This window comes from Kwoniella shivajii, chromosome 10, assembly GCF_035658355.1.
Source record: "Kwoniella shivajii chromosome 10, complete sequence".
NCBI classification, from domain to species: Eukaryota; Fungi; Basidiomycota; class Tremellomycetes; order Tremellales; family Cryptococcaceae; genus Kwoniella; species Kwoniella shivajii.
In genome coordinates, this window is record NC_085917.1 from 1,369,897 (window position 1) to 1,390,717 (window position 20,821).

At 42.3% G+C, this 20,821-nt stretch overlaps 8 protein-coding genes across 8 annotated transcripts; 5 read left to right on the forward strand and 3 right to left on the reverse strand.

Annotated features, from left to right (window-relative positions):
• Positions 1–27: 27 nt before the first annotated feature.
• On the forward strand, positions 28–3,580 carry IL334_007390 (uncharacterized protein; the record flags this gene model as incomplete). Its single annotated transcript, XM_062939080.1, has 5 exons — positions 28–58; positions 303–457; positions 590–2,787; positions 2,840–3,081; positions 3,240–3,580. 5 exons carry the CDS (start codon positions 28–30, stop codon positions 3,578–3,580), a joined length of 2,967 nt encoding a protein of 988 aa, XP_062795131.1.
• A 557-nt stretch (positions 3,581–4,137) lies between these two features.
• IL334_007391 (uncharacterized protein) lies at positions 4,138–5,829 on the reverse strand (the record flags this gene model as incomplete). Its single annotated transcript, XM_062939081.1, has 6 exons — positions 4,138–4,508; positions 4,600–4,720; positions 4,874–4,984; positions 5,088–5,204; positions 5,342–5,485; positions 5,644–5,829. The coding sequence occupies 6 exons, from the start codon at positions 5,827–5,829 to the stop codon at positions 4,138–4,140; spliced, it is 1,050 nt and encodes a 349-aa protein (XP_062795132.1).
• A 442-nt stretch (positions 5,830–6,271) lies between these two features.
• On the forward strand, positions 6,272–7,889 carry IL334_007392 (uncharacterized protein; the record flags this gene model as incomplete). Its single annotated transcript, XM_062939082.1, has 4 exons — positions 6,272–6,394; positions 6,535–6,700; positions 6,811–7,017; positions 7,135–7,889. The coding sequence occupies 4 exons, from the start codon at positions 6,272–6,274 to the stop codon at positions 7,887–7,889; spliced, it is 1,251 nt and encodes a 416-aa protein (XP_062795133.1).
• Positions 7,890–7,994: 105 nt separating this feature from the next.
• IL334_007393 (uncharacterized protein) lies at positions 7,995–13,186 on the reverse strand (the record flags this gene model as incomplete). Its single annotated transcript, XM_062939083.1, has 21 exons — positions 7,995–8,003; positions 8,063–8,082; positions 8,158–8,326; positions 8,425–8,892; positions 8,965–9,192; positions 9,250–9,380; positions 9,458–9,587; positions 9,667–9,852; positions 9,915–10,277; positions 10,341–10,408; positions 10,475–10,570; positions 10,624–11,225; positions 11,274–11,380; positions 11,432–11,536; positions 11,598–11,730; positions 11,787–11,932; positions 11,994–12,026; positions 12,079–12,174; positions 12,244–12,440; positions 12,514–12,860; positions 12,963–13,186. The coding sequence occupies 21 exons, from the start codon at positions 13,184–13,186 to the stop codon at positions 7,995–7,997; spliced, it is 3,858 nt and encodes a 1,285-aa protein (XP_062795134.1).
• A 282-nt stretch (positions 13,187–13,468) lies between these two features.
• IL334_007394 (pre-mRNA-splicing factor CWC2) lies at positions 13,469–15,005 on the forward strand (the record flags this gene model as incomplete). Its single annotated transcript, XM_062939084.1, has 7 exons — positions 13,469–13,601; positions 13,661–13,712; positions 13,777–13,893; positions 13,964–14,004; positions 14,078–14,275; positions 14,388–14,508; positions 14,576–15,005. The coding sequence occupies 7 exons, from the start codon at positions 13,469–13,471 to the stop codon at positions 15,003–15,005; spliced, it is 1,092 nt and encodes a 363-aa protein (XP_062795135.1).
• Positions 15,006–16,046: 1,041 nt separating this feature from the next.
• On the forward strand, positions 16,047–17,577 carry IL334_007395 (uncharacterized protein; the record flags this gene model as incomplete). Its single annotated transcript, XM_062939085.1, has 3 exons — positions 16,047–16,470; positions 16,534–16,545; positions 16,751–17,577. The coding sequence occupies 3 exons, from the start codon at positions 16,047–16,049 to the stop codon at positions 17,575–17,577; spliced, it is 1,263 nt and encodes a 420-aa protein (XP_062795136.1).
• An 81-nt stretch (positions 17,578–17,658) lies between these two features.
• Positions 17,659–18,622, reverse strand: IL334_007396 (uncharacterized protein; the record flags this gene model as incomplete). Its single annotated transcript, XM_062939086.1, has 5 exons — positions 17,659–17,724; positions 17,860–18,065; positions 18,143–18,358; positions 18,485–18,560; positions 18,614–18,622. The coding sequence occupies 5 exons, from the start codon at positions 18,620–18,622 to the stop codon at positions 17,659–17,661; spliced, it is 573 nt and encodes a 190-aa protein (XP_062795137.1).
• Positions 18,623–19,171: 549 nt separating this feature from the next.
• On the forward strand, positions 19,172–20,633 carry IL334_007397 (uncharacterized protein; the record flags this gene model as incomplete). The annotated part of the gene is made up of 4 exons (XM_062939087.1): positions 19,172–19,466; positions 19,585–19,929; positions 20,077–20,146; positions 20,279–20,633. 4 exons carry the CDS (start codon positions 19,172–19,174, stop codon positions 20,631–20,633), a joined length of 1,065 nt encoding a protein of 354 aa, XP_062795138.1.
• Positions 20,634–20,821: the final 188 nt, after the last annotated feature.

Consider the following 20,821-nt stretch of genomic DNA (forward strand, 5'->3'; position numbering starts at 1 on the left):
ACAAACCCATTGATAAGACACTTCGAGATGGAAGGCAAAGAGGTTGCACCTCCTTCAGGTGAGTTCATACCTTGATCTCATAGAGACGGCGATCTCTACCTCTACTACCTGAGATCATTTGCTCCATCCTTACTCTGCAAACATCTTCATATCCTATGACTTTGTTCGGAGACTACATATTGTCCTTATGCGACCGTTTGTACTCTCACATCAGTATAATGAATGGTCACCTTCTTTCCTTCTGCACCTATGTTTTTCTTCCTGTATAAATGGTTGTGGACTAACTTATCTCTCTGCTTTAGACTGGTTCCTGTCCTTGATCCTTTCGACTACATCTGAAATCACCTACTTCACCCTTCCTGCTCTACTCGCTACCACTCGAAAGGAATCTAAAGCCTTGGTGGGCGGCGGCATCATCCTTGGCAGAAAGAGTAGTGTCTCGATCGGCAAAGAAGGAGTAAGTGTTGCTGCATTACCGCGGCAATCATAAACCGCCTCCGTGGATTACGATCGGATCATATCGTCAGCTTTGGAAGATTCTGTGGCTAGATTAGTATTGAAACCAAAAGCTGACGTGACTGGGATATAGCGATTCGAGTCACCCATCATCTCCAGATCTCACGCTCAACTCAACATCACTCCCAACGGACATGTCTATATCACCGATCTCGCTTCGATGCATAAGACAAACCTGAAACCCGCATTCGCCTCTGATCAAATCCCCCTAGACCCGTTTTCACCCATCCAGTTGCTGGAAGGAGATACCATTGAATTAGGTAAAAGATTGCTCGCCGATGAGGTTTGGTACGATCCTATTCAACTCAAAGTCAAATTCAGATATCCTGAATTGGGTAAAGGATCTACTCAAAATGGTGAACGGAAGAAAATTGGCAAGATCAAATCTGATGTCGCACAAGGTAAATTCCTCAGTACCAATGAGGAAGACAGACTAAGAAGAATAGTCAAAGATACTCAAACTTATCGATATGAAAACACAAATGAGATAAAGATAGCCACCTCTACCCTTTTAAATTACGACAATCAGACTCCGTTCAATACGGTCACCAATATGAGCGATAATCTTTCCTCTCAAACTCAACGTGATGTCGTTGACTTCGCCCTTCTTGATCAGAATCCAAACATCACAGATGATCACGATACAACCTCATCATACAATACGACTCACAATGAGATTATCTCGAGATTGGTTTTCAAACCTACTCAACCTCGAGGTCAATCACAAACTCAGTCCCAGACTCAATCTCACGGTCAAGGTTTATCAAAATATTCTCCCATTAATATAGTTTCACCTCGACCTCGATCTCCTATCTCAATTCAATCTGATTCCGAACATGGCGATTCTGATCAGGAAAATACTGCTCCTGAGGTTATACACAAGAGAAACACTTATGGTGTTCCTGCTTCTGTGCTCTACATCAGCGAGGAAGAACAATCTCTACCTCGAGGATCATCGGAAGACATGGACTTGGACAACGACTCTGTGACAGACTACGAAGACTCTGAAGGCCCAGAAATCATGGGTGTTCGAGAAGCAGATGTACAAATCAAACCTCTTGCCGTTAAAAGTGGATCACCTTCACCAATTTCAGTCTCTGCAGATGAACCAGTTCAGCCGCTTTTTTGTCCGTACATCATGAGTCCAGGATTCGCGGCTTTAGAACCTGGATCTATTTTGCCTTGGTCACCCATCACCTCAAGGATCCCGAAAGTGATTGTTCCCAATCCTGCGATGGCCAGCGAGGATCCTGCCAGGACGCTCGTCATTCCCGAAGAGGAAGAATCCGCTCTTTACGGAGCATGGTATTCGTACAGTTCTGAAGACGAAGAAGATGTTCCTCGTGCTGAATCCATCGGTCTTCCCTACTCGACGAGAGAACTATCGCCGTACTACAGTCCTGTATCTCCAGTACTATCTCAAGCCGCTAGATCACCTTCGCCTACCCCTGCCGCATCTCTCTTTTCCGGAACCAGAGACAACTTTTCTGACACATTATGGAAGGTTAATGACAACGACAATACTATGGGGAATAATCAGCCTATTGGCGAGACACGATTGGTAATTGAACCTGAAGAATTGTGCGAAGAAGTGAGTGGCGACATTGTCCAAGATGAGGAAGAAGAAGACCCAAGTGAGGAAGAAGAAGATCAGGATAACAATGAACGATACGACGAGGAAGCGGAACTCGAAGGTGAAGAACTGGAAGGCGAAGACTCTGAAGATGACGGTGCTTCGTCTGTCACTCCAGACAATCATACCCATCACGCGTATTATCACGAAGACGACAACGAAAATGAATCAGATGAAGAGGACAAGTATTCTCGTGAATCCAGTATGGAAATCTCGGAGCAGGAATACGATAGTGAGGAAGAGAACGATTCTGAGAATGTTAGTGGAAGCGAGAGAAGTTACAATGAGGAGGAAGATGCAGAAGAATCAGAACTCTCTGAGATGGATGAGGATCAGGATGAAGACGAGGATGAAGACGAAGATGAGGACATCGATCAAGATGAAGAGGAAGATGACGAGGAAGATAACGAGGATGTTGTAGACGCTGATGAAGAGGAAGATCGACGAGCCCCTGTTCCATCCATCCAATTTGGTCCTCGCGCTCAATCAAGTGAAGCCGAGAAGAACTTCCCGTTCCTGATTTCTAGTGCGACCGAACAGAAGGTCGCTCGAGAGCAGACTGGGCTGACAATGGATGCCATAATCGATCATTCTTCACTCCCGTTGGACGATCTGTCTTCTTCTGGTCCGGTGGCAAAGTGAGTCGCGTGAGGCATTGTAACGATGCTTAAAGCTGATTGTATTGATTAGTGAAACTTCAATCCACGAAGCAATACCCGAATCCATCGATCAATCAGTCGTGCCCGTGTCTCATGAAGATCCCTCTCGAGCCGTCGACAGCGAAACTTGTCGAGATGCCGCCAATGATAAGGAGGTGATCAACGAGAAGGAAGCTGTGAATGAAGTCGGAAACATGAATGAATCCTCCCTCGAAACCAAATCGCGAGAGATTGAAGCGGAGGACCAGGCGGCGCCAGCAGTAACTTCAATGCGTGAGTACAAATGTAACGTTATCTGCAGATATCTGTCTAATATCGTGCCGATGGAAGCCGCCTTCACACGCATGCCTCAGGCCGTTGGATATATGGAAGGTAAGAGATCGCTTTTAATGCAGCTTGGCCATGTCGCTAATCCTAGTCACATGACACAGGAACCACTCCTGGTTTGCCTGTCAAAGACGTCAATACTTCTACCGACGATCTCATCGCACGACCTCGCACGCCATCAATTAGCGAAGTCTCTTCGGAGGGTCCAATCACACCTCCAAGTGCGAAGAAGCGATCTTTACCTGAAGAGTTCACCATCATCAACTCTGATCAGTCTGATCATCACAACGACATCGCCGCTATGACTTCACCTGGCAACGGTCCGACAGCTGACAGACCTATAAAGAGGCTCCGACGAGTAGGTTCCACAATTGGTCTCATAGCTCTGGGAGCAGCTTTGGGTAGTGTTGGAACTATCGCAGGTCTGATGCAACTTGGCGAATAAATTATTTTCCTCTCGAATCACCCTCTTTCATTTTGTAATATCCCATTCCTTTATCCATTTCAAGTTGTAGATTATACTAAGTCACTTATTTGTCTGTTGAAATCAATTTTTACTTTTTGTATATACTTCTTTACCAAGAAAAAGCTGTCCGTTGTAGAACTTTCGTTTCGTTGCTTGTTTTTGTAAGTTTTCCCTCCTTCGAATCGATAAGTCAAATCAGTCAGAACCAATCGATGTTAGTATGAACTCGAGAAGTGAAGTGTGAGGGATCTGAGGATGGTTTGATAAGAATTGTTCATATAGAGAAGCCGAGAAGAGAAGAGGTGATTCTATGTATTGTGTATCCCGAAAAGGTTTGAATATCTATCGATTCGCGGAGCAGTACTGAATGAGTGTGCGGTAAGCAATGGATGAATCTAATTCTGGAATCACTGAGAATGTCCTGTACGATGATCCAAACGGCCATTTAGTATTCATAGCAAGGGAAATACAACAGAATCACCACCTAATGCTTGATCGAGCGACGAAGCATTGATAAAATTATTGAAAAGTAAAGATCATAAATTTCCTAAAATCTTTTCGCTTTCTAGAGGTTGGTCACCTACGACATCTTTGATATCCATTTCTATCCTATCTAAGATATCACCTTCTCCACTGCCTTTGGTGGAACCACCCAACACAGTACCTGTTGATGCTGAGGTGGATGCAGATGTAGAAGAAGGTGGGATAACTTTATTGAGTGCCCAATTGAGATATGCTGCTCTGCCCAATTCCCAAGCTTTTGTATGTTCCCCTATACCCGCACCTGGTCCTGCGGCAGATGTGAAGTTGGGCATAGTGGGAGATATGGGTTCAAGAGGTTGTAAGGATGTGTGTAATGATATCAGGGTAGGTAAGAGTTGAGAAGATGGTTTAGGTAATGGGTTTACTATATATTATTTGAATTTGTGATGAGCATGCAAGCGATGCAGGGGAATAGACAGTGAACACATAACGAGGAGGAGAAATGATCAACTTACATCCAGCAGAATCGATGATTTCTTTCAAGAAACCAACTTCATTCTTACGTTGTTTAGCTATTGCTAATCTTTTATCTAATTTCTTTTCTGCCAATTCCAATTTTTGAGCTAATAATCGTGACTACGCATCGAATGTAATTTAATCTCAGATTAGTTCACGAACAACAATTTTTGTCCATATGAGATAGGAAGATGTAAAACGACATGACCAGTCAGATCAGAATGAACGTGTGAATGAGGGATTTGGGTTTAGAAGAAGATCAATGGAACCCACCTGCTCAACTTTCAATCTCATTTGATCTAAAGAACTATCTAATCCTTCTTGTCCACCCATATCAGTTGATACGTATTCACCTCGTTGAAAATCCAAACCTTTTTGCCATGGCTAATACCGTATCATCATATCATGACATCAGCTACGGATTGATGTTCCTACAACATAACATGGAAAGACGAGAGGATATATTTATGCAGATATGAGAACTCACAAGGACGACTTGTAGTTCAGGTGAAAATTCAAAAGCATTTCTTAAAACCCATGCTGTAAATTTATCGAATGCTTTATCTATATGTGATTCAAGTAGAGTTTCAAGTGCTACCAATCCCTGTTTCATTCATTCAGTCAGCAAACTTCATCTGTCATACGATTCGCACTGTTCAATTTTCAGTGGGGTTGGAAGATAGATACACTTCCTGCCCATTCTGTTCCTTGGCGTATGCGGACATGATGAAATCAACTTACAGTGGCTAATTCAGTCTCCAACTTAGGATTATTACCAGTCGCACTTCTTGCCCAATCTTCAATTGAATTTACGGTTGAATATACTTCACTTCGAGCAGCTTCCGTTATATCGTGACATAGTGTTCGAGGATAGAATCCTACCAGCTACAGTGGACGAGCGAGTACAATCATTAGCTTGTTTTTCTGAACGGATTTTGGGGATTTCATTATGGTAAGAGACATTTCGTCTTCGGCCTTCCTTGACACCAGATCCAACATTCACATATACACCTTCACCTTCATACAATAGTATAGGCACTTACCTCATGGATCAGCTTGGCACGTTCATCCTCGTTCAACACTTTCTTCTCTCCAAGAGGTTTGTAAGTGTAACCTGGAGTTATACTCTCAGGAATATCGACGGGAGGTATAGCATCAAGTGTTTTTTTACTTGATGAAGCTATGGATTTCTTTGGTGTCTTGTTATGCGTCGACCTTGTAGGTGGCATCTTGTTTACCCTCTTAAATGACTGTGTTGCGGCGTTCGAGAAGATGTCAGGGATGTATGGAGCACAGATGAGGATGGTTAATATGATCCTTCTCAGTGTAGTTGTTGTTGTTGTAGTTGTTGTTGTTGTTGATGTTGTTTATCGTTTTGTTATTGCTTTTCATCACCCCACACGCGTTCAGTGATGATTTGATCCCGTTACCTCAGCGTGGTTGCCACGTGCAAATGACTACCATTTGATTACCCGGTGCCATCGCATATCTCATGAGATGCAGTCACTCTCATTCGAAATGTAAGTCTCTGTATCTTCAAACGACGGAAAGTATCATCTCAACTGGAAAAGATAGATGAGGTTGCTGTCCTCCAACCTAATTCACAGACCTCTACCACATTTTACAATACAGTGCAACAAACCTTTCAAATCAGTGACTCGACTCGCGAACATGTCATATCTCTCTCCGTACCATCCTGATCAACCTGAACCGACTATTGAGGGATTCGACCTATCTTCTATCCCAGATGAAGATATTGATAAACCATCTGGAAACAGTGAGCTGCTGCCAAAAGTCAGTAATATAGTGCTTCTCTTCTGCTTATTCTCGACTGGTCTTTCCTCTCCTCGGTGCAACCACAGTCCGCTCTCCTCGGCAAACAACGTTGAACAAAGCTGATATAATTGCTTTCATTATTCGTTGTCATAATTCAGGCGCTCAAATCACCTAATGACAGGCGAATGATCTACCCACCGTTGATACTCGGTTGTTCAACATTTGGATATGGGATATATGCCGATGACGATAATGTGAAATCCAGTATACCACTGAGAGTGGTAAGGTTAGCTATGAGATGCGGTATGAAGGCTTTTGATACGTGTGAGAGTTTTTATGATTAGTTCGATACAACCAAATTTCTCGTACAGTACAATTTTGGAGTAGCTGACCGCTTGACTTGTATCGTTTTCTCTCAACTTGTTATTTTCCAGCACCATGGTATCATCCATCCGAGATAGTACTAGGAAACATATTCAAAGCGTTGGAATCAGATTATCCAAGAGGATCCTATCATTTGATAACAAAAGTAGGAAAATTCGGTCCAAATTCAAAAGATCATCATTTCGATAGAGTATCAGTGAGGAAAAGTGTCGAAAGAAGTTTGAAAAGGTTAAACACGGATTATCTCGATGTTGTTTGTGAGTATTAGTTTCTGTTCTTTCTGGTCTCTGATCTCTGGTCTCTGGTCTCATATCGTGTTGGAATCGTGACAATCGTGATAGGAAGGAGCTGATCCCTCACGGCTACGTCAACAGATCTACACGATTTAGAATATATCCTACCACCACCTTCATATTCCGGTAAATCAATATCGTCACTCTCAGCGATCTTATCTTCATCCATGGAACCTACGAAAGAGGAACAGATCTTACTGGGAGCCATCGAAGAATTAAGGGAATTACAAGATCAAGGTAAAATATTAAAAGTTGGAATAGCAGGATATCCATTACCTGTCTTACTTCGGATATCCCTATTAACACTTTCAAATTCAATCTCCAAGAAACCATTAGATGTCATCCAGACTTATGGTCATCACACAATACAGAATGACACTTTATCATCAGGATACCTGAAAGCTCTGAATGAAATAGCAAAAGTTGAACAGGTCGTTTCGGCTGCACCTTTAGCTATGGGTGTTTTGACTTCTCATGGAGGCCCATCTTGGCATCCTGCAAGATCATATTCTGATTTATGGGAAACAACAAGAAAAGCTTCTGATATATGTAGATCAAAAGGGACTACTTTGGAAGATGTTTCATTGAGATTCGGATATAGACGTCTAAATCAAGTTGATGGGAAAAAAGTTCCAATCGTAGTTGGATGTACTGATTTAGATCAATTACATTCTACGTTGCAAAAATGGAGTCAAGTCAATAATTCGCAATTATATGACAAAGAACAAGATGAAAAGAATAAACAAATCGAAAACGAAATTAGTAAATTATTCGAGGATAGCGGTGTCAAAGGTTGGAGTTGGGAATGTCCCACAGACATTCAGAGATCAGGATGAGGATTGGAACATTTGATTTTATGCATGATGTTGTTCTGCCATTATTATTCATAATATAAAAATATGCAAAGATATAGCGATGCCGATGTGGGGAGAAAATGCGATTTATAGATACTGTGAGGATACACTCTGATTAGCATGCTTGTCTCTCTGCTGAACACGACACGACCTACCAAACTAGCAGCGAATACGACTAACATCGGAGCGGAATGTCAGCACGCGATCTCAACGATGATGTTTACTGGTGATCGATGTCGAGATAACTCACTATCCCTCTTGATAAGAGCTTGAGCAGCTTCCATCTTTTGGAACAGATCTGCATCACCGATAACTCGAGCTGCATCTCTGACTTCTCTACAAGTCTCATCTAATCTTGTGATGACTCGGACTATCGTTCCTTCAGGTACATCTGTGAGCTCGGTGATTTGGTTGAACGGCTATCCAGAAGTCTGGTGTGTCAGCCAACAGTTTCACCTCAGAACATTTGAGGCAGATTTTGACTACATCAGATCGCGCCATGAGATGTTCCACTCACCATTCCTTTTGCCCATTCATAGACAACTTCTACCAGTCCAACTTTGTACTTCTGTTCAAATTCATCGTACTGAACACTACATTTATCTTGTTCCCTTTCAACTTGATCTGCTATTCTATAGATGACATCTAAACCTTGCTGTATCTTCGGTTCAATCATAGGTTGACTATCTGTTTTTTCAACAAAGACAAATATTGATAGCAATGCAACAACTTCTTCAGGTGTATAATCCGCCAAAATGTTTTCCAATATCAATTCAGTCAATATCAATTCAGGTGCAGAATTGATTTCACAAGCTACTCTCCCTTTCAGAAGGACAGTAGAGTTATCATCGATGAATGACAATTTTTTCAAGACTTCAACTCTTGATTCGTAATCTGGTAGTAATTCAAGATTTTGATCCGATAAAGCAAGTTTGAGTGAAGTCAATCCAGACTCGACTACTTTCCGCTCATGCAGTATTGCGTACTTTGTTAAAAGAACAACACACATGAGTATTTGCAAATATACTCAGCTTTAGGGAGACTGAAAGAAACTTACGTGCTCTTGGAAATCTTCACACAATTGACAACCTAGCTTCACTAGCCTGTCATGCAAGATAGCCCGCTGTCTTATCGCCTCCTGGAACTCGACCGTTCTGATTCTGGACCAATCCACTTCAGGCAATTCTGGAAGTGTCGACAAATCTTCGTGCAGAATTGTGAGATCATGCAGAGCTTTATCTCTTGGCTCTTTACTGCTCTTGTCCACTATACCGGAGTGATCAACCTGGTAGTAGATGCGTGAGTACTGAACTCCAATCATACGAAAGAGAGATTGACTTACCTTCAGAAGCTCTTTAGTGACAAAAGAGAAACTTGTGGTATCGTATATTCCAATTTCCCATTGAGGATTAGGGAACGAGCCTTTCGGTAAGACGGGTGGCCATCGAGGTGGTACATCGGATTCCTTCACATCTACACGGCCAATACACTCAGCGCAATATTCTCTGGACAGCATGTAGAGGGACAGCAAAGATAAACCAGCCACTGACCTTCTTTCTTTGATCTTTGACCTGGTGTTACAAGTACCAACATCCTCCAAGCCTTAGCATCGGACTTGACGCCATCGATAGTAAGACTTGTAGCGCTTCGAAGAAGAACAGCTAGATTTCCAGGAAGGTGCTGCATGGAATAACAATGTCAGCTACTTTGTTCGTATCTTTGATTATGTGTTGAATCTCAGGGGATGGCTCAAGCTTACTCCATTTCGCAATATTACCACCCGTCCAGGTACGAATATTTTAGTTGCGTTTTGAGCATAAGAAGCTTGCTTGAACAATGACTGGTTTACTCGAACCACTTCCGAAGACAGTTGATAGAATGCGTCAATGTCGGTTTTGCAGATATCACAGTTAACGCTTGGTAATCGAGCTAATTCCTTCTCGGCCTACGATGATCCACACATCATTAGCATTGCCGTACTGTTGAAAGACATCGAAGATCACGTACATGCGCAATTTGACGTTGTTGCTCAGGTGCCATCTTTTGGGTTGCATTTTCCGAGAAACTTCTCTTGATCATCTCTTCTACTCTGAGCGCTTCTACTCGCAACAAGTTCAAAATCATATTGTATGTCAATCTGAACTGTGAGGACAATCGATTGGGTGTACCAAGCATCATTTCGTTCAATTCCGTCACAGAAGGCAGTTCGTCTCCACTCAAGAGGATGACAGTACCGGTCGTATCTAAACCTCTTCGTCCAGCTCTTCCAGCCATTTGGGTGTATTCTCCCGGAAGAAGATTTCGGAAAGATTGACCATCATGTTTCCGAATACCAGAGAAGACAACACATTTAGCAGGCATGTTGACACCCTTCAGATCCGGCAGGATGTCAGCATATGGCCAAGCCATTCATAAGGTAACTGTGTTACTCACCATGGCAAAGGTCTCGGTAGCGAAGAGTACCTTGACTAATCCCCGAGAGAACAGCAATTCCACGACCTCTATTGAAAGAATAATGCTGATGAGTTGGAAGTTTTTTTAAAAAATCATACAAAACCATAGCTCACCTTTCACTAATGGTAGCAGACCACCATGATGGACACCAATACCTCTACTCAGTAGATCTCTCATTCGCAATATCTGTGGTAACGTTTTATCGGATCCTACGCCAACATATATCAGCTGAAGTCTTCTGCAAAAAAGCCATTGGACATACCTTTCAATCTAGTCAAAGCTCTTTCCCAGGTTGTGTGGACCTCACTTTTTTCCTTTGCTGAATTTAAATCCATACTGAGTGTTTGAGCATATTCTTCACATCGCTTCTTACTGAAGACAAAACTGACTACAGGGAGCAGATTGTTCTTCTTCAGATAGTTGATGAGGTGAGTCCAGACGTTCTGATCCAGTTGATGACTTGGCCTACCACCGAAACCTCCCCCTCTTCCTCCTCTCCCGCCTGCTCCTCCTCTTCCAGCAGCAGCTGGCGCAGGTGCTCCATTCCCACCTGCTCTGTTTGAGTGACCACGTCCAGCTCCTGGTTTAGTGAAAGGAGCGTTTTTCCCCGTTGGTAGATCTTTGGCTTTGATAGGAGCGCCCCCTCTTCCTCCTGTCCTTTGAACAGGTGGTAGGCCAGCTGCTTCACGCTCTTTATCTTGTTTTCGACGCGTAGCTTCTTGAGCCGCCTTGTAACCATCACCCAAGAAATGTGATTTTGAGTCAACAATCTTGTGTATGTCTCGTCCTGCCCATAAGAAGTGTTCAAGAGGTACTGGCCGCATAGGTGTCGAAATTACGTATATGTCCTTCTTCTTCGTGCGTCTACAGGACTCTCAGCACTGAAGTATCTCAGCAACGTAAAGCACTCACCCAACCCAATCTGCGAATTCCTTTGTATTTGGTACGGTAGCTGAGAGCAGAATGATGTTCACATGCTCTGGCAACATGATGATGACTTCTTCCCAGACAACTCCTCGCTGACCATCTCAATCAGCTAAAGCACATTGTCAAAAATTGACACAACTTACCTCAGCATCATTGACATAATGGACCTCGTCGAAAATAACGAATTCGACATCTCTGATTAAATCTGCTCCTTTGTACAACATGCTTCGCAAAATTTCCGTAGTCATCTAAGCTGCCGTGTAAGCAAGATTCCTAGGTTTTGAGTCGACAAAACAAGACCAAGCTTACAATCAAACAGCTTCCTTCTGCATTAATCTGGACATCTCCTGTCAATATACCGACCGTCGAAGGATCAAAGGTAGTTTTGAAGTCTCGAAATTTTTGATTGGAAAGAGCTTTAATAGGTGATGTGTATATCGCTCTATCTCCAGTACATCAGTCATCATGTTGCGATACTATAAATAATGAGAGACTCACCTGGTCATATGTTTTGCAGCTAATGCGATAGCGTATTCCGCTACTACAGTCTTACCGGCAGACGTATGAGCGGCAACGAAGACACTATCACCCATCTCAAGTCGATATACAGCTTCTTTTTGAAAATTGTCGAGCTCGAAAGGATACTACATATATTATAAGCATGAGTGTAAATAATGATTGAGCTAAGCTGGGGTGTTTACTTACCTCTCTAGCCATTTCCGGTACCAGCTCATCGAACTGGGTAAAAAATCAGTGTCGTATTAGAGATCATAGTGTGGATACAACGTACGTTGACGAGTTTCTGATTGACGTCTACCACATGAGCCCATTCTTTATGCACAGCGGCTTTGAACTGTCTTCTCGGAGGTGGAGGAGCAGGAAGTCGCTAAAAAGCATATATCGTTGGTCATCAGCAATAAAATCCAAACGTGAGTTTGAAGATGATGGCACGTACACCGATCGGTAGCAAGTCGTCCACATTCTTATTACTTGGTCCAGCCTGGCTATCCGCACTTATTTCTTCAATCTCAGCTTCTTCGTCACCCAATCTAGATACGGTTAATTGAGGTTCAAATTCCCCTTCTCGTCGTCTTCGCTTAGCTTTTGCTGCTATTGACTGTTGACCCAGCATTTCGGCGAGGAATTCATCGGCTACAACAACCTCAAGTCAGACCAACACTTGAAAATAAAGAAGTACCGATAGATTAGAGAGAGAAGTACTTACCTCCTTCCAACTTCAAACCTCTCCTCATTCCCGGAGCTTTAGTTTTCCAACCTTCTTCTTCTTCTTCTTGATGTTCATCTTCCGTTTCTTCTGGCTTAGCAGCTTCTTCCAAACCTCCAGGTTGGAAAGGTGCATACGTTCCTTTCCCCCTGACAAAGTTTTGTGACGATCCTGGTGCTCTGGTAGTCGATGACGAGAGTGTAGGATGAGCGGGTGGTTTAGGGGCTAATCCTTCTCTCCAATGCGTGAATTCACCATCTATACCTTTGAATGCAGGTGTGACAGTGTGAGTCTGATGTAAAGGTTCCAATGTTAAAGGAGGTATGGGAAGATCTACATGAGGTTGTCTACAAAGAAAGACCGATCAGCTAAGTAAGTTTCATAATAATCGGCGATTATGAGACTCAGACAAAACGTCACGGGGAATATAACGATAAATAGTTGCTTACACTTGCCACCGCCATAGTTCGTCTCCTCCAAGATTGCTCACTGGAGCAAGCAGTTCTCTTTCCAGGAGATCCAAAGCTCCTTTTCTGTCCAGAGGTCCATTGATACCTAAAGCTGACGCTAGCTCATCGCTCGACAAAGCATCGTTCGATGAAGGGTTGGCAGCTGTATTTAAGAGCTCCAAGAAGGCTTCGTCGGCTAACAACGTCTCTTCTTCCTCGCTCATCTTGATGTCCTTTCTTTGGTTTCCGAGATGTCTCCAAGAGGATATCAAGAGCTGTTTACTATGTATAGTCGTTTAGATATTTCAATCCTACGAAATGTTCAGAAAGCAAGTGAATTGCATCGTCATAAATCACCAACAACCAGAGATCGGTAAGTTGGCAGATTACGTAACATCGATTGCGACCATTTCGAATTCCATCTTGTTCAACAACAACCTTCAACAAGTTAAACAAGTTTAAAGCATCTGTGATCTTTCACTTTCTACTAAAAACATATCCTTAGAATGAACGCGGTCACTCAGCCACCTACTAGTGAGACCTCAGTGGCTCCCAAGCGGAAGCTAAGGCCGGCTCGAAAGCAGGTCGAACATGGAGAAATAGATAAAACAGAGATGATCCAACCTGGAAAGGAGTATAGTAAGTTCATGAAACTACCATTACTGGTATATGAAACCGTACTGATAGATTATATCTAGATGTGTGGTATAACAAGTGGGCTGGAGGAGATAAAGAGGATGCTTTAGCAAAGTAAGCCTAATCATGTCCTCAACTCGTGATCATTGGTTTAGCTCACAAAATTCGTTGTTATCAGTAAAACGAAAGCTCAAACAAGATGTATCATAATTCGAGATGCTGGATATACGAGAGCAGATGCTACAGGTAACAAGTACTGTTGCTTGTTCTTTGCGAGAGGATACTGTCCTTATGGGTAAATCTTGAGCGTTATACGATCAGAAACTGACTGCCTATGGTGCTGACGATGATTTGGGCTTTATTAGATACGAGTGTAATTTCCTTCATCGATTACCGTTACCAAGTCGTGAGTGTCTCGTCCAGTCACATCCAATTTGCTCCATGTGATCCAGTTTTCTGACAATGAGGCGATTTCATAGATCAACTACCTGATAATTCTCGAGACTGTTTTGGAAGGGAGAAACATGGTGATTATAGAGATGATATGGGTGGTGTTGGATCCTTCAATAGAGTCAACAGGACTTTATATATAGGGAAAATACAAGAAAGTCCAGACAAGAAACAAGCGGAAGAAACTCTACTGAGACATTTTGGTGAATGGGGTAAAATCTTAAGATGTAAGTCGTTCATGTCAATCTCGTCGTATTTCCTGTGCACAAAATAGAAAAAAAAGAGGTAACATGTTGGCTGATATTCAATGGAACTGTGAAATGTCAATTCTGAAATTAGGGAATATACTGTATAATCGTGGTGTTGCATTCGTCATGTATGATTCAGAATTGAACGCTCAATTCGCAAAAGAAGCTATGGCGAATCAAAGTATGGATGGTGATGAAATAATCAATGTTAGGTAAGTGCTTTAACCCCTCCCCTCACCTTTGGAATCGTATGTAGCTGATCTCGCTCCTCCACTACAGATGGGCAACGGAAGATCCTAATCCAGGAGAAATAAAAGCTGAAGCTAAGAGAATACAAGAGATGGGACAGAATGCTATAGCAGGAATGTTAGATGAAGATCTTGTAGAGGCTACACAGACTATTCGAGCTTTGGAGGAAGGTGATGAGCAAGATTTCTATCATATTGGAGCAACAAAAGCTCAAGAAGAGGAAGAAGATGAGTATCCTGAAGAACCTACCGAGGAAGAAGGAAGACCAGCTAAGAAAGTCAAAAGTGGAAATGGATTCTTCGATGCAGACGCATTGGATAATCTAAAGTTTTATGCGGAATTAGCTAAGAAACAAGCTTTGGATAATCAACAGAGAATGAAAGAAAGGAAAATACCACCAAAACCAGCAGGCATCGCTTCTCTTGTTGGAGGGTACGGTAGTGATGATGACAGTGATTAGGATTAGGTTGTACACTCATTATAGATAGAGATAATACGCATGTATCGCATGTGGCGTTATTGGCGATCACTGACTGATCATCAGGATTGTGAATCACGATGAGTCGTACTGGCTGTCCTGGCCATCCACAGGCCTAAGACTAGTTCGCAGTTGTTCCAATTGGGGAACCCGGAAGAAGAGGTCGGAACTGTCTCTTGTATTGCATGCCAAATTAGTGTCCAAACATCGCACTTACAGTATCGCAATGAGATAGTGCTGACAGATTCAGTCTCTCTGTTTGTCAACTGTTAAAATGACAATTGGCATGACTTTGCATTTCAGATTTCAGGGATCTGACTGCATTGATCCGGAATACAGTAAAGCCAGTACGAGTTCAAGAAGAATACTCAAAGGCACAACATCTTGATCAAAGTGTCCAGTTTCCTTCTGGCATGTATTGTTATTTTTATACTGAACGACCAAAGACATTCAAGATGTAATCTATGGTTAGAGAAATGTATTGATATGATTATCTCATGCAAAGTACATTTAACCCGGTATAACATAGCATTATCAATAAACCAAAATCACGTGTTGAATGTCAATCAAACCGGGCTTTGCGATATTCATGTGCTATATTCATGCGAAAATGGTACTGTATGGTGCAAAGAGGTACAAGGGCTCTAAGCTGAAGATATAGCTGCTCGTCCCCGGGATTCGCCAAAGATGAAGGATATCCACACACGAAAACGAAGACAATGCCGCACCACATAAAGGAGCAAAGATCTACTGAAACTCGAAAGCGTTTATGTCTTCTCTCTGCGTTTAGCCTCGGGCCTTTGTAAGGTGAAAGAAGGCTATTTTCCTTTCTAATGAAGAGCGGTCTTCAATTCTCAAAAGCCACTTTTGTTTCTATTTACATCAGAAGACTCACTCCGCTCAACTTTGTCACTGCTCATCGGGCAACTTGACTGGACGAAATCCAATATATACAATGAGTGACAATGCTATTTTTCCATTTTTTTTTCCCTTTTAAGCTGAGCCACTGGACGTCAAGAAGTCATGCCTGAACTACGACCACGAAAAACCCACACCGATAGACCTAGCGGCAGTCTTAGACCCGTTCGCGGGTGTCGGATCCAACCCACTGCATTGAGCACTTATGGCGAGAGTCGTCTACTATCTACTAGGTCTACTGTACCTGAAGACCAAAGACATTGGAAAAAATCGCAGAAACATAAAGGATGGGTAGAAAATCCTGAGACTGAAGATGAGGATGAAGGAGAAAGTGAAGGAGTCGGAGAAGGAGAAGGACAAGGTACTTCTGCGAATAAGAAAAAGTTCAAATACACTGTGTATCATGATACAGATATGCGAGGTACAGTAAAATCAAATCATTTCCATTCCGAGGGTATATGTATGAACGCTGGTTTCCTCTGTACAGAACCAGGCGAATCTTCAGACGAAACGCAATATCAGACACAACGTAAGTCGTTCCGTCTCACAAGCATTACTTACCTGGACACTAATGAGTTTATCTTCATTGCAGCCAATGGGGAGAGTGAGTGCTTAATTTGACGACTTTTTGATAACACCCTCTCCAGTCACCTCCTGCTTCTTTCATCGACACCACCCACACAGATTGGTGCACCATGCCTTCCTTTGCCTTTCACTCCGATACAAGAGAAGCTTATCCCAATGACATACCATTAATACTTTTCCATTCGGTTCGTGGCTGACTGGGGTAATCCACACGATCGCCACAGACGCAAGTCAGAGGCCTATGTCAAGTGGTTGTGAATCTCACTATATTGCCGGAGTACATCAAGTTGATCGGCTAGAGACATGGAAAGACGGTAGAACTCCCGAAGAAATCAGAAGCATCGAACAGTTCATCAGAGCAACTTGTGAATGGGATAAAAATCTGTACAAAGGTATTGTCGACGATGACCCTGATACGAATGATAATTCCGGCACGATTGATGATCCCGTCAAGACTCCAGATCCAGAAGCGCTTGACAAGGCAAAGAAGATGACAACGACTAGGACCAAGAAGACTGATGAGACTGATAAGACTGATAGGAGTGTGACCTTCAGAAACAAACATGATTTGGAAAGTATTTTTCCGCATTGTAGGATGGCAGATTGTCCAAATTCCAAACAAGGTCAAGAGAGCAATGAGTATTTTGATCCGTATAGTGATAAACAAAAGAAAGTCATTCGAAGTATAGTAACGAACTTTGCTCAAACAGGGAGTATGGTATGTGGGGAACATGAAATAGACGAACTTCAAGATTTACCTATTACGAGGATGATGTCCGATATCAAACCTTCAAGATGCAATCATCGAATTAAGGAACGACTATGGGAATTATCTGAAAAAGAAAAATCGGAGTTCACATATTTGAAAGATGGGTCAAGATTATGTTCTACGCCAACGATCATCTGGGAAGTTCAACGCAAGAATCGAAGTAAGGAACTGACTTATCTTTGGGCGATTGACGATATCACTTTGTCAGGTGATATCTTACCGGGCTCAATCAGATATCCATGTTCAGCTATTCATTGTGTTGACGAAGCAAATGCTGCATGAATTCCTACCATCCATTTCATTCTAGCATCCCACTAGTCATACGTCACTCTACGACCCATTTCAAATCGATAGTATAGTGGATTAGATATTAGCTTCATTGTAATCGTTACCTGTTGAACCTCTATCATCGGATTGTTGACCGTAAACCTATGAGATATCATGATGATGCTGATGGTTAGCGGATGCCTCTTTTTATTATTATTCTCATTTATAGATTTCCATCAATCCGTCATTGTTGATAGGCTTTCATTGGGCTGGTAACAGCAATGAAGATAAACTTACATTTTGGTTTAATCTCTTAGCGTTCTCTTCATCATCATCACCTTCTCGTCTATAACCAGGAGTTGAGTAACCGGTCTTGACACCTTCCTTATGATGATCATCATCATCATTGTAGTTGTCATTTCCTTGATTCTGGTCTGCAGCCATTTGGTTCTCTCTGTTGAAGACTTTGGCACCGCTACCACCCCATCCACCTGATGAAGTGCCTGAATCACGTAGACATATACGAATTTAGCACATTCTCTGCACAATTAGGTAGTTTATGATGTAGGAGATAACTCACTATCATCAAGTTGCATACCTTCGTAAGCACTAGTCTCAGATGCTTTTTTTCCCTCTTGATTTTGATCTTGGTTGTTACCTGAGAAACCACCACCGAAGCCTTTTCCAGTGACAGCGCCGAATTGACCTTCTTGACCGTATTGTCCTGGTTCACCTTCATTACCTTGATAATCGTATGAAGGTGAATCAGTTTGAGGATCTCCGGTAGGTTGATTACCTAATTAAAACGGAAATGGTTTATAACGTCAAACGTCAGACAGGATAAGAATCTCAGGAAGGATAGATATTGAAGAAATCGTATCGACTAGGTCAAGAAAAAGTGGGAAATGAAAGAAGAACATACCTTCCTTATCGAAAAGCTGTTGCTTCATCTCTTGCCCTTGTTCAGAGTTCAGAAATTGTTTGGCGTTGTCTATGTTCTATCGAATATCGTCAGGATAGGTTTCCACAGAATCTACAAGAGTTTACTCACTCCTTCCATGATGATATCAGGCTTGATTGTTGTTGCTTATGAGCTGCGGTTGGTTACGATGGAGAAGATATTGAACAGGAGGTAATGTATGTGAGCTGGTGTTGTTTTTCCCATCGAGAGGGTTGGTGAAAGCGTTTTGTGGGAGATTATCATGACGTAATCAGAGCCCTTTCACTCTGACACACCCCACGTGTGGACCATATGGGGTAGTTCTACTCTCCCCTCCCCCTTCTATAGCCGGTGATATCCGATTCGAGTTGTTTGATGAGATGCGATGGTTTGTTACCCATTTTGATGATAAGAGGATGCAAAGGTTACTCGAGTATCGCTGCCAATCTCACAATGTAGCGCTTACGGTTAACGCCTCATATTGGGAATCTGAGATTGCATCGTGGTTGAATAAACGCTGACGGGACAGAGCCAGTGGTATGAAACATGTATAAAAACATGTATATATATATATATAGGAGTCAGCGAGCTCATCAAACATTACCTGCATTTCTCAGCTTAAGCTTATCCATACACGACGTTCAGAATCCATTTTGCGTTCCAAGAAACATGTCAGAAATCAATTCGTTACCAATTATAGATCCATTACCGTATCTCCCTTCATCATCACTCCTACCTCATGTTATATCTGAAGTATCAGAAATCGATCTAGCGGAAAGGAGGAAAGAAACTGCCGTGAAAATACACGAGGCATGTAGGGATATTGGATTTTTCTACTTGCGCGTCGATTCGTATCTCACCAAAAGTGACATGGATCAAGCCCTTGATCTGGGAAGAGAGTTTTTCGATAGACCGAACGGAGAGAAAGAGAGTATAAGTTTGGAAAATAGTGATGGTGTAAGAGGTGAATTTATATTTTCTCATTCCTCACAATATTATTATCTCAATAGTCATGTGGGTCAAAGTATCTCGCTGATTTCCCCTCTACCGTGAAATAAATAAATATGAAAAATATGGTGTAGGATACCAGAAACTACATCAGAATGTGACTCAAGGAAAAGCAGATCATCATGAAGGACTTGATTTTTATGCACCTTCACCCTACTCACCCCGCTCTCCATCTACACCTTCATCTTCAACCTCCAACAGCAATGGAAACCCACGTTTACGTCCATTGGAAGGACATAATCAATGGCCTATTCGACCCGAAGACTTCCAAGTGAAATTGGAAAAATGGGTTGAGAAGATGAAGATATTAGGAAACGCTGTTATGCACGCTATGGCTGATGGACTAGGAATGAATCAGGATGAATGGGAGGAATTGGATGGAATGGTTGATAATAGTTTCTGGGTAATGAGGGTTATCGGTGAGTGTAATTCTTTGAATGGCTTGACTCGCAAGGCCTGTCTCATGGCGGTCAAAAGGAAATATGTGACTGTTGGAAGATCGCGATTATGAAGGTCACCAGTAGGTGTGAAAAACGACGACAAGCTAATTCAACGAATGCAAACAGGTTATCCACCTTTACCTGAGGGCGCAGATGGTATATCATGTGGTGAACACAAGGATTATGGATGTTTAACGTGAGTTAAAACTTTTAGCATGTTTATACACGTTCTTCCTTCCATCAACTTCACTCGTCGTGGTTTCGTATTTTGTATCTCGCCTTGCACCCCTTTGATGAAAGCGAACGCTCGTTAATTCCACCTGTATAGTCTATTACACGCAGATCCGATCCCTAATTCACTCCAGGTCCTCTCTCCATTCCCATCCCCACATTGGATCGCCGCTCATCCTATTGACGGCTGCATCGTAGTGAACATTGGAGAAATGTGGGAAATCTGGACAGGTGGTTTATATCCTGCTACTTTACATAGAGTCATACATAAATCACCGACTTATAGAGTATCTATACCGTTTTTCTACGAACCAAACTTCAAGGCGAAAGTGAAACTCCTAGATGCGGCAAAGAGGAAAGCAGCGGAAGAAGGCAAAGAAATTAAAGAGAAAGAACAAGTGGAATATGGTCAGTTCTTATTAGGTAAAGTCAGTGGGAATTTCAAGTACTAGTCCTTTTCATTCCTGGCTTGGGTCTTTCTCATAATATGTGATTGTGGATGGAATCCAAATATAACCACTCCGAATATCGGTAACAGCCTCGTTGAATATGTCAAGTTCCCATCTTGCACAAAGTAGTCCTTACTCTGATGACGACACGAGACAACAAAGTACTTTTGCATGAGCATGAGTATGAATAA